Source organism: Tachypleus tridentatus, chromosome 3, assembly GCF_004210375.1.
Source record: "Tachypleus tridentatus isolate NWPU-2018 chromosome 3, ASM421037v1, whole genome shotgun sequence".
NCBI classification, from domain to species: Eukaryota; Metazoa; Arthropoda; class Merostomata; order Xiphosura; family Limulidae; genus Tachypleus; species Tachypleus tridentatus.
Genome location: NC_134827.1, coordinates 53,536,737 through 53,550,716, shown reverse-complemented (window position 1 = coordinate 53,550,716; position 13,980 = coordinate 53,536,737). Strand labels below are relative to the sequence as shown.

The 13,980-nt window shown below is 34.6% G+C and overlaps 1 protein-coding gene across 1 annotated transcript; it reads right to left on the bottom strand.

Annotated features, from left to right (window-relative positions):
* Positions 1-3,418: 3,418 nt before the first annotated feature.
* mRpL40 (mitochondrial ribosomal protein L40) lies at positions 3,419-12,365 on the bottom strand. Its single transcript, XM_076494117.1, has 5 exons — positions 12,162-12,365; positions 11,619-11,720; positions 10,350-10,520; positions 9,109-9,307; positions 3,419-7,716 (listed from the first exon to the last, which is right to left on the bottom strand). Exons 1-5 carry the CDS (start codon positions 12,224-12,226, stop codon positions 7,594-7,596), a joined length of 660 nt encoding a protein of 219 aa, XP_076350232.1. The 5' UTR covers positions 12,227-12,365; the 3' UTR covers positions 3,419-7,593.
* Positions 12,366-13,980: the final 1,615 nt, after the last annotated feature.

Below are 13,980 nucleotides of genomic sequence, written 5' to 3'. Positions count from 1 at the left end.
TTTGATTTGTTTACGGTTCAACAATAGTTAGGAAAAATAACTAAAGGTAGCGTAATAAATTTGTATAATTTTTTTTAACGTGGAATTCCTCAGATGATGAAAAAAAAATTAAAGTGTATAAATAAATCAAATATTAAACAACAAACAGAAAAATAAGTAAAGCCAAATAATCTAAGTATAATTTATCGTCTCTTTACGATTTCCAATTAAAATACGATTACATTTCTCTTACCAAAAGCCAGTATATGCCAATAAAAAGACATTTGAAATACATTGATATCAGTATGATGGTGAAATAATACTACAGCATCAATATACAGTCACACATGGGCTCAAAATTTCGAATTGCGATTTTGTAGCAACGTAATAAGAATAATAAATCATCGAATTGACAATCTAAAACATCAACTGCCATCACGCACGATCTCTCTAACACAACGAATTAAGTATGATGAACAAGTTATATAGTGGATTAAAAATTAGTATATTCTAATTTTATTAACACCATACTGGATTTATTGGAAAAAATGGATTGTTGCACTAATTTTCTAAACCCATCAAAACATTGCTCTAACTTCTGTTATGTCTCACTAAAATCCAAGACCTCACTACACGTATATTTTACAGCTAAAGACTGCCCACTTCTATATGCATCATTTCTAAATTTACTTGTATATATTTTTAAGAACTTAATTTGTTCACTGTTACTCGTCGGATAAGTGAGGTATAAACGACATAGACTGAAAAGAGACAACAAAAAAGCTTTTGACGGATCAAATATTTTTATTCTAAAGACGGCTTGAAAGTGTATTACAACTATAATTAAAATAAACTGCAGAACAACGTTCCGACCTTCTTAGGTCATCTTCAGATTAATCTTTTTTGTTAACATTGCCACGGTTGAAAGAGCGAAAATGTTTAGTGTGACGGGGATTGGAACCCGTGACTCTCAGAGTGCGCCCCAAATACCTGGACACGGCGCTCGGAAATTTACGAATTAACTGAACTATAATACTTCTTACCTATTTGGAAAGATTGGACAAGTGTTTTCATTTCTGTGCATGTGTGTATCAATTTAAAACATAATCAATCTGTTTACATAACTTACAGTTAAAGTCGTCATACATTGATAAGATTGATCTCACTGAATAAAATTATTGATGCACCTTTGGTATGTGTTATAAATTCAGTTAACATTTTACATAAAAATATTAAAATATATTTTTAGTGTTTGTAATCTAGAAGAAATTGTGAATCGTTCATCATGTCATATAGGTAAACTTGTAAAGCTTTGATCTAAATAAATTCTAATAAATTCGAAGCTGTAATACAAAAACAGTATAGTAAATTAATAAAGTGAGTTGAAAGATTAATTGTTTTAGGGTGCTAGCCCTCACGTTTATTGAAGTACTTTATATTTTGTGTTAGTTCCACATTTGTTAGGTTTAAATGTCACTTATAAGTTGTATTACAATATGTTTTTGAATTAAATTATTTACATTAAAAAGCCAGACAAAGCTGTGTCATCGTAAAAGTGAATTATATGACAGATATTTGTGTAATTTGAATAGACACTGTCTCACCTGTGGAGGCAAAACGTTGTACATAAAAAAATATATTATGAGCTTATCAAAACAACTGTTTCAAAAACTTTATATATCTTTAGTATTTGCATACCTACATCTAAAAGGAAAAATTTCAACTCTTTTTGCTTTTCAAAATGTTACACGTGAAAATAACTATTCTGTAAATAGTTGTATCAATTTGAATTTACCTCCTGAGGCGAGACAAAGCCATCTCAAAGAGTGATAAAGATACGGATTTATAGTTCTTTTAGTTTTATGTTATTTGACATAAATGCTGACAGATAAACCAATGACTTTAAGACACTCATCATACAGTGTGATATAATTGCTCATTAAATGGTTCCAAGTTTTGCAAGCACAAACATTTTCCTTAGCTCTAGATCAATTTAAAACCTAATTACAGTTTTACACTCAGGAGATGAAATCCTTTCAACTGCTATATTTAATCATACTCAAAGTCTCATAGATTAAGTTATCCTAACTGTGCATTAAATAATTTGTTTGAGGATAGGTTGGTAGAAGTCCTGATGAGTAATAAATTTAAATCGGGTATATACACATACCCCACACTTGGTACTGTTGGTACACAAATATGTAGTTCATAAAACGTGTCATAGATTACTCTAATCCTGTTAAAAAGAATTAGGTGCCAGGGCTGTTGAGGATCCCCTCATGGTTAGTCCTTGTCCCACACAGATATTTTAGAAAACTCTCCAGCCTCATTGGCCACTATAAATTCAAACGTATGGAAATTGGCTGGTTAGGTTTGTTTTTTTTTAATGCAAAGCTACAAGAGAGCTAGTCATCCCTAATTTAACAGTGTAAGACTAAAGGGAAGGCAGCTAGTCATTACCACCCACTGTCAACTCTTGGGCTACTCTTTTTACCAACAAATAGTTGGATTGATTGTAACATTATAACATCCCCATGGCTAAAAGGGCAAGCAGATTACAATTCGAGTGCCTTAACCACCTAGCCATGCTAGACGAGACTGGTTAGTGACTGACACTGCTTACAAATAGAGATTGGTTAATTTGTTCATTTTCCTTTTCTGACTGTGACCGTTTTGATACTCTGGATAATGTTTCCAAAATAAACATTTTGCCAATATTTGTAAATCCTGAGGATTGGTGGTGTGTGTGGAAACCACATTTTAGTTTAGCTAAATAAACTAAGACCACTGCTTACAAAACGCCTCCTAGCCTAAAAACAAGGCCCTATGAAAGACAGTTAAGTGTTATCATTTGAGTTAAAAACAGTCAAAACATTAAAAATAATTAAATAGGGTGAACATTTTTTATGTTGCTCCAGTTTAATCATGTTGTAGCTGTTACTTTAAGTATCAACATTTGTTTTTATGAAAATATTAAACATTAGAAAAAAAATGGGATATGTGTTATACCCGTCACTAGTGAAACCTGTATTTTTTATAAATAATGTTTAACCCCCCCCAAACTTACCACTTAGTCACCGAGAGATTGGTATTCTATCAAATTATTTATATGATGAATAATGATAGGATAATTAGGATATTAACTAATATAGGTTTCCTCAATTAAAATAAAAAAATTCATTTTCATGAGATAAAAATCAATCCAAGAAAATAACATATGTACTGTATTTTTGTTTTCCACTGAGACTCTCTCTTGCTATCCCTGATATCACACTACTGACCAGAGGAAACAGTCAGTCATCAGAATCTTAAAACACATTATTGAGGCTGTTGGTCTTACAGTACACTCACAGTTTACTGTGCATGGAATATTGTGTGGTATCACAAGGACCCGAACTTTGTTAGCAGACCTTTATTACAGGGCCAAACCAAACCAGGGTTTTCATTACTTGTTTTATTTTGTATTTATTACATTGAGATAGTTGTTTAAATATTTCGAAAAACACCTTTATTTTTATATTATTTCTCCATAAACAAATGAATAATACTGTCCACTTGAGACTTAATCATCTCCTCTTACAAAACACTTGCATTTCCTACATCAACTACAATAAAAAATGTTAAGATCCCCATGCACAAAAACTGACCCTCTTCCAAATTTTGAAATATTATGTCCCAGAAGGCTCTGTTTGGTAGAAATAGCTACTGGACCCAACTTTTCAGAATCTTTTTCAGACTTCAAATCCATGGAATATGAAAAACAATGCAGCTAGTTTAAAGGTTTCAGCATCTCAGTCTTGTCCAAAATCAACATCATCCATCTTGTCTGTCTCTTTACTCCAGTATCAGCAACATTTCTTATCTTCAAGTTAATGTGAACTGTTTTTTTCTTGCACTGAATCCAAAGGTAAGCAACACCTACAAACATCATGAGTGAAGCAGTTTCTGGCAAGACAATTTCCAGATTTATCCTGTATTTTATTTCAATCAGAGTAAGTTTTTTCTGAGTGTATCACTGAATTACGGTTATGTCTTCTGGCACCTTCAATACGTTGTTTGGCTCCGACATTGTTTCTCTAAACTATGACCAGTTTTTCAGAACCTGGGGTCTTAAAACTACAAAGCATTCAAATTATTCACAACCCAACATATGTCAGTAGAAACAAAACCAAGGCACTTCTGAATATTTTAGAAGTTTTCTCAAACTTTATCCACTATTATTGTTTATTTCTATCAGAAATAATATAAAAAACATTGTGGTTAAAATACGAATGTAAGGTAGTTGTTGTTTGTGAAATATTTAACATATCAAAGATTTCACTGAATTTACTTGTGTGTTTTTTTCTAATTTCCTCATGTGAATATCTGATACAATAATTTTTAAAGTTTAATTTTTTTCCCCATTTTTAAAAGCTTGTTTTAGAGGACCTTAGTTTTTTTAATATATATTTCACATATCACTGTTACCAACAGAAATTGTATTAAACAAAATACAAATCTAACAACTTGGCTTTTTTAAGATGAATTGTTTGAAATTATGTGATTGTAAAGTGGAATTTTTCCTGGGAACGATGCAGAAAAAACCACATGGCATTTGTGTTGATGATATAACTTGTAGGTCTTGTCATCCACTGTCTACCTCTAGTTGTTTCATGACTATTCTCCAATCCTGGGAAGAATTCTACCTTAGTGTGCAATAATCTTGTTCCCCTAAGAAAATCAGCCATAAACCAGTAGATGAGAACACTGCCTCCACACCTTCAGCCACAAACCAGTAGATGAGAACACTGCCACCACACCTTCAGCCACAAACCAGTAGATGAGAACACTGCCACCACACCTTCAGCCACAAACCAGTAGATGAGAACACTGCCACCACACCTTCAGCCACAAACCAGTAGATGAGAACACTGCCACCACACCTTCAGCCACAAACCAGTAGATGAGAACACTGCCACCACACCTTCAGCTGTAAACCAGTAGATGAGAACACTGCCACCACACCTTCAGCTGTAAACCAGTAGATGAGAACACTGCCACCACACCTTCAGCTGTAAACCAGTAGATGAGAACACTGCCACCACACATTCAGCTACAAACAAGTAGATGAGAACACTGCCACCACACATTCAGCTACAAACAAGTAGATGAGAACACTGCCACCACACATTCAGCTACAAACAAGTAGATGAGAACACTGCCACCACACATTCAGCTACAAACAAGTAGATGAGAACACTGCCACCACACATTCAGCTACAAACAAGTGGATGAGAACACTGCCACCACACATTCAGCTACAAACCAGTGGATGAGAACACTGCCACCACACATTCAGCTACAAACCAGTGGATGAGAACACTGCCACCACACATTCAGCTACAAACCAGTGGATGAGAACACCGCCACCACACATTCAGCTGTAAACCAGTGGATGAGAACACCGCCACCACACCTTCAGCTGTAAACCAGTAGATGAGAACACTGCCACCACACCTTCAGCTGTAAACCAGTAGATGAGAACACTGCCACCACACCTTCAGCTGTAAACCAGTAGATGAGAACACTGCCACCACACCTTCAGCTGTAAACCAGTAGATGAGAACACTGCCACCACACCTTCAGCTGTAAACCAGTAGATGAGAACACTGCCACCACACCTTCAGCTGTAAACCAGTAGATGAGAACACTGCCACCACATCTTCAGCTGTAAACCAGAGAATGAGAAAACTGCCACCACATCTTCAGCTGTAAACCAGAGAATGAGAAAACTGCCACCACATCTTCAGCTGTAAACCAGAGAATGAGAACACTTCCACCACATCTTCAGCTGTAAACCAGAGGATGAGAACACTGCCACCACATCTTCAGCTGTAAACCAGAGGATGAGAACACTGCCACCACATCTTCAGCTGTAAACCAGAGGATGAGAACACTGCCACCACATCTTCAGCTGTAAACCAGAGGATGAGAACACTGCCACCACATCTTCAGCTGTAAACCAGAGGATGAGAACACTGCCACCACATCTTCAGCTGTAAACCAGAGGATGAGAACACTGCCACCACATCTTCAGCTGTAAACCAGAGGATGAGAACACTGCCACCACATCTTCAGCTGTAAACCAGAGGATGAGAACACTGCCACCACATCTTCAGCTGTAAACCAGAGGATGAGAACACTGCCACCACATCTTCAGCTGTAAACCAGAGGATGAGAACACTGCCACCACATCTTCAGCTGTAAACCAGAGGATGAGAACACTGCCACCACATCTTCAGCTGTAAACCAGAGGATGAGAACACTGCCACCACATCTTCAGCTGTAAACCAGAGGATGAGAACACTGCCACCACATCTTCAGCTGTAAACCAGAGGATGAGAACACTGCCACCACATCTTCAGCTGTAAACCAGAGGATGAGAACACTGCCACCACATCTTCAGCTGTAAACCAGAGGATGAGAACACTGCCACCACATCTTCAGCTGTAAACCAGAGGATGAGAACACTGCCACCACATCTTCAGCTGTAAACCAGAGGATGAGAACACTGCCACCACATCTTCAGATGTAAACCAGAGGATGAGAACACTGCCACCACATCTTCAGCTGTAAACCAGAGGATGAGAACACTGCCACCACATCTTCAGCTGTAAACCAGAGGATGAGAACACTGCCACCACATCTTCAGCTGTAAACCAGAGGATGAGAACACTGCCACCACATCTTCAGCTGTAAACCAGAGGATGAGAACACTGCCACCACATCTTCAGCTGTAAACCAGAGGATGAGAACACTGCCACCACATCTTCAGCTGTAAACCAGTAGATGAGAACACTGCCACCACATCTTCAGCTGTAAACCAGAGGATGAGAACACCGCCACCAAATCTTCAGCTGTAAACCAGAGAATAAGAGCATTGCCACCACACCTTCAGCTGTAAACCAGAGGATGAGAACACTGCCACCACATCTTCAGCAGTAAACCAGAGAATAAGAGCATTGCCACCACACCTTCAGCTGTAAACCAGTAGATGAGAACACTGCCACCACACCTTCAGCTGTAAACCAGTAGATGAGAACACTGCCACCACACCTTCAGCTGTAAACCAGTAGATGAGAACACTGCCACCACACCTTCAGCTGTAAACCAGTAGATGAGAACACTGCCACCACACCTTCAGCTACAAACCAGTAGATGAGAACACTGCCACCACATCTTCAGCTGTAAACCAGAGGATGAGAACACTGCCACCACACCTTCAGCTGTAAACCAGAGGATGAGAACACTGCCACCACACCTTCAGCTGTAAACCAGAGGATGAGAACACTGCCACCACACCTTCAGCTGTAAACCAGTAGATGAGAACACTGCCACCACACCTTGAGCTACAAACCAGTAGATGAGAACACTGCCACCACACCTTCAGCTATGAACCACAGGATGAGAACACTAGAGAAAGTATCACAATCTTGAATCTTTGAAACTAGGTGGAGAAAAACAGAGATAAACTACATATCTGAAACATAAACTACATATTTTTTATTACACAGGACATTAAAAAAAATGTAAACATTATCTATGCATGATCTATTGTCTCTTTTTTTTGCAAGTTTAACTTAAAATATCCCATCTTTTGGTAATGTCTGTGTATTCACCATCAGGAGGATCATAATTTTTGATTGGTGGTGTTTGCACTGGTCCAGACACTTTAAATGGTATAAGTGCTGAATCAACCTGAAAGAAATAAGTCAGTAAGAAATGAAATTACACAATACACTGATATTTAATAACCTATGTTCATTTTAGGATAAGGGTTCTTGTAAATGTTTTAGCAAAAAGAAAAATCAAGTTTCGTATTAATTGGGTGTCTTTATAAAGTAAAAAAAAATTGTATATATGGACTATTATAGAGTAATTTCAACATCAAATTCATAAATTTGAGTAATGTAAATAAAATAATCTTCTTACAGACACCTTTTAGTATCTTGCAACTGACTAGGCCGAATCATATTTACATAAGTTATGACAAATAAAGTGAAAATAGACATTTTGTGTAACCACTTAACAACTTATGATTGGATTACTAATTGCTAAACAAAATGGTATGATTACATACATGGTGATATGTAACTGAAGTCATCGTTTCTTACCTGTAAATAATACATAAATTATTTATTTAGATGCTGGTATATTTAACACAAATTACTCACTATAATACCATCATGGCTTGAAAAATTGAAATTATCTCATTAGCCTTTCATCTCGTTTGGTTACAGAACCATCAAATAAAAACTACCCTCTCAAGCCAGGATTTATTAATGCGTGTAGTTTTTACTCAAGTTTATGGGTACATTAGTTATAATGAATAGACAGGTAAGGTTTTTGTCTGTCAAACTAGATATTATATTGTTCTCTGTACAGAGCTTTGAAGATTGATTCTTAATAAAATGTTTTCCCCAACAGAACCAACACTGAATGACATTTTGCTGGTTCATTTTGAATCATCAGATTATAATTATTATTATTTTGAATTTTGCACAAAGCTACACGAGGACTATCTGTGCTAGCCGCCCTATTTTAGCAGTGTAAGACTAGAGGGAAGGCAGATAGTCATCACCACCCACCGCCAACTCTTGGGCTACTCTTTTACCAACGCATAGTGGGATTGACTGAAACATTATAATGCCCCCATGGATGAAAGGACAAGCATGTTTGGTGCAAAGAGGATTTGAAACTACGACCCGTGGATTGTGAGTCAAGTGCCTTAACCACTTGGCCATGCCGGGTCCTCGTTAGATACATCACAAAAATTGTAATAGTTATGGTACACTGTCTGTGTTTTTTGCATATTATTATTATTCAATGTTATTTGTTCTGTTATTTTATTAAATACATATTCTATAATATACTACTACCAATATAGTACAAAAATGTTGTCATCAGAGAATTATGGATTTTCACACTTGTTATTTTCTCTCTTGTGAAAAATAATCTCTCATGGAGACAGAAGCCATATAATGAACCAGCTTAAAAATGCAGTTTTACTTTCAGGATTTAAAAATAAACAGATATCAAAAAGCCAACAGTTTGTGCATGTTTTACAATGTATAAGAGCTGTGAACTTACCTGAATAGCTTCCTGATACAATTCCTCAGACTCTTCACGTAAAGCTGCTAAGGCTCGATCTCGTGCTGATACAATTCTTTCTATCATGTTCACGTCTGCCAGATGATGAAGGAACTTGTAGTGAGCCCACTGTCTTTTCAGCTGATACTGTTCTTCAGTTTCCTCTAATGTCAAATTATTCACTTCTCTCTTTCTTAAACTTTAAAAGAAAAAAATCTTTACTTGTTAACTACAATATAACATCTTTAGTTTAATACACTCCTACATTTGATTAAAGAATGTTACCAAGTAGTTTTAATTACAGCACATATATGCTGAATTAAACAAACTAATCTACTTTATTCAGTAAGTTTAATTAGTTTCCAACATCTTAAAAACTTGTTTATTAAGTTTCATGTAAAGTAACACAAGGACTATCTGTGATAACCATCCCTAGTTTCAAAGTGATAGACTAGTGGAAAGGCAGCTAGTCCAAACCACCAACTGGCAACTCTTGGGCTTGTCTTTGCCAATGACATAATGGGATTGATCAAAACATTATAACACCCCAATGGCTGAAAGAATGATAGGTTAATCTGAAAGAAAATACTACATGATATAAAACAATTAAATATCATACTGCAGTTTAGGCTATAAATATATACATGTATCCATCTGAAATATAATAAACGTCAATAAACAATTTGGGGTTTGACTTGTATTTTGAGTAAAATGTAAGAATGAAAAGATGGTCCTCTTTTAGGAGATTTTTAAATGGTAAACATAACCTATTGAGCTGCATTTCAGTAGAACAAACATTACCAAGAAAGTTGAATCTACTGACACACCACAAGTCATAATTTTCATTCTCTTTACAATAAGTATTTGATGGGTCGATTCATAAACTGATGCATGTTTTTTTTGTGTGTGAAAATGCTAACTGCATGTGAATATGTGACTTTTTTTGTCCAGGTGACCTAACTTACACAAACAATCTTACAGCTTGTTTTAGGAATTTTTTGATTTTAAGAAGTCTTGCATTTAATTCTCAAACAAAAATATGAATAGTTTTCTAGAGCAGTAGAAATCTAATTAGAAAAACATCCATTTGAAATATTAAGTGAAACAATAATAACGTCAAGTATATCTCTATCCGGGTTTTTTTTCCTTTTTATTTTTTAAAGTATACATGGGTGTTTTATGCAAGATCAACAGAATAATAAACTTAATCTCAAAAATGTAAAAAAGTTTGTTTTTCGCACCCAATTTCTTTCTTCAGAGATGGTGCAACTTCAATTTCTTCAATCGGTTTCAGCCTTCGAGTCGTTTTTTCCAACTTACGAATAGCCTTCTCCAAACGTCGTTTTTTCCTTTCTTCACGCATTTTAAGAATAGCTGGATCAATTTTTTTCTTCTTGCGAAGCGGCTCAGCACTAGATAAAACGACACCAACAGTTAAGCACTTGGAGAGCTAGTTCTCATTACGACCAACAACAACGTAACCTGTTGTCACAACTCTTGTATAGAGAGCCAGATGTAAGCTTCTGCAGTTAATGATTTTTTGATTTATTATACATTCAAATAGACTGACTTGGATCACATGTTCATTGGTGGTTAAACCTTTATACACTAACATTTATAAAGAAACAGATTACAAAAACCACCATCAGCTGTTCAGAATTTCAATCTGTGAAGTTTAACTGCTATTTTCAGCTGTGATAGCCTGTGAAATAATGGTTCATAACAAGTAATTGCACCCTAATTGAACATTCAGGCAAAACAACACCTTAATGAAAGATTCAGTTCTAATGGCACTTAAAAGCTTTTCCTTCTGACTGACATGGCTGTATACATATAAAAAAACATGCATGTTAGAATTACAAGGAAAATCCACTCAAAATGACTCCGTTGTTATAAGTTTTTCTTCTTACTTCATTAATTTGCCAGCCTACCTCAAAACCAGCTTGGTGTATTGTACCTAAACCTTTCTATAGAATATTAAACAATATACTGCAGAGATTGTAGGTGAAAAGTTCATTTTCTTCTGTATTTTATAAATATTAAAAAATCTTAATTCTGGTGTAAACGGTGTTATCATTACACATTGAAGTTATCTTTCTTACAAATCTCTGGTGTTCCTTTAAAACAATTAAGTAAAGGATGAAACAGGGATTACCAGCAACCTTTAGATTACTAAAATGTGTGTACTCAATGCTTTGTACACTGTACAATATGTGTCTCTAGGCAGCTAACCCTTACATTATGTTTGCAGTGAAGTGAGATTAATACATATAACAGTAAATTTTATTATACACAATCATAGAGCAATTACTAAAAAGATATGAAAGTTTATTTATAGCAATATTTTAAAAATATTGTTTACAAAATGCTGCTTTTGTGTCAATAAAACTTTATACAAACTTAAACGCCTGTAAATGACAGGCTATCTAAAACATTAATAAACATAATTTAGAAAATCATGTGGATGATATACTAAATACATTATAATCAGGTTAATTATTATATCCTACCCTAGTGGAAAAGAAAGGCGGAAGAGAAGAGGTTGTGTTGCTGTGTGGATACTTCGATTAAAAAACTGGTAGCACCAATGAGAAACAGCAGAACTACAAATCCTGAAAGTAGTATAATATTATATCAAAGATAATCCATTTTCATTTATTTTAAGCATCTATTATTTAGTATTATTTCAAAATAATATGAAATGTATCTTCAAATGCAAAAATATAACTTGCATCCAGCAAACTTAACACCATAATTTGTAAGAGAAAAAATCTCAAATCATTTGAAATGTATTTTAGTAAACTCTTAATAACTTAAATATGCAACATTAGAAACAAATAAAAAGGCTTAATTTAACTACATTTATTGAAGCATATACGAGTTCAAAATAAAATCATAATTCATTACGCCATTATTACAAATTACGATTACTAATTGCATTTTCAAAATTACCCTGGTCAAAATAATGCAGTAAAAACACGTATAATTTAATGTTTTTAGTACAACTTGGTTAAACACAGAAAATTCAGAACTATTACAACTTTCTCACAAACCTGGGATGCTGCTTCAATAATCCCATGGATATACCATTCACGAAAACTGGAAAAATGAACGACATTATAATTTTTAATATTTCAAATTCTGTTCCCTTTGAATAATTAAATAAAACATAACATTATATTAACAGCAGCTAAAATAAAAACTGGAGTTCTAACTAATTATCCAACGATACTAATTGACACGACGAGTCGTGTCAGGTATAATTCAGTAGTTATTGGCAAGTTTTAAGTAAATCTATAGTATTTATATCTTTTTCATTAAAAAATTATTTAAACCTAGCTACTAAGTAATTTGTAAAGTTTGCGATAGTGTTAAAAAGGAAATATATAAAGCTTGTATTTATTGAAGAAAGCGGCTGCTGTATATCTTTAAAATACTTTTGTGAGCTGCAGTTATGATGTAATTTGTTTTACATTTTAACTGGAAGGCGCTTAAAATGAGAAAAGTCCTAGAAATACTTATATTGTCAAATTTAGAGGGCTGTTCAACTCATGCAATTTCATGGCGGCCTCAAAAAGTCTAAATTTGTCATGTGCATTTAGAATATTAGAAAATTATAAACACCATGTTCCATGAAGCGTTGTTAGATTAGTGTGTGTGTTTTCTTATAGCAAACCCACATCAGGCTATCTGCTGAGTCCTCAGAGAGGAATCGAATCTTCGTTTTCAGCGTTGTTAATCAGTACAGTTACCGCTGTACCAGCGGGGGATGTTAGATTATTTGAAAAGTGAACTAAACTAAACTAACTTGGCAGGGGTTCAGTTTAGAGAAAGAGAAATCCGAAGAGTTCTCTCTCCAACTGGGGTGTTCAGGAACTTTGTAGTTCCTCTTCGTCCCCTTTCGTGGATTGTTATTAGGATTAAGTGGTCGTTTTTTTTTTAAATTATTATTTTAATAAATTAATTATCGTTATTATTCTTGACTTTTTGGGTGGGGAATGTCTCACTAAATGGTCTTTTGGGTGGAGGCAAAGGTAGCAGTGGAAAGAAGGAAAGGTCGGGACCTGTCTCGAAAAGAAAAAGTTGGGTAGATGATTGAAAAGTGAATTGTTTCAATGGTATTTTTAGAGTAAAGTCAACGATTTAGATATAATTACTTCAAAACAGAGGGCGAGCTATTCAGTGTATTAGTTACTGCAGTTACTTTGTACAAATTAGCTACTTTGTTTTACGTTAATTAATGTCATTTGTAACGTAGGCCAGTAGAAAATTAAAAAGTAAGGCAGTGTGAAGCTGCTCATGTTTGTAAAAACTTTAAAGTATAAAATAAAGTAACTTATTTCTATGTATTTGGACTGAAAGTTGAATAATTTTCACGAGATAATTTAAAATAAACTACACCAAACAATTGAAAATAAGTACACTATTATGCTCTAATGTTCTGATATAATGAGGCTGTCTCACTTAAGTTATGACTACGATATGTCATTAGTAACTTCAGTTTTTAATTTGCTCCTTTGAATTATCAGTATCCCAGCAGTTTGACGAGTTCAGATTGAGTTAAATGCGTTGTTGGCAGTAGATTTTACAAATATAATATGACTGAAATACTTAAAATTCCATAAATAAGTGACTTGATAAAGAATTTAGCGTTTTAAAATACAATAGGCCTAAATTATATCTATGCGTTATAACAAGTGTTATTATAATCATGCATCACCAGTTTGAAAAAAGTGTATATATTGTAATAATATTTTAATAAAGATTCGTTTTTTTTAATTAAAATTCCATCTTTTGGCCGAATTTCATGTTTAATGGACTTATTCAATGCGGATCCAAAATATTTACAAGTAACCTGAGAATAACACTAAA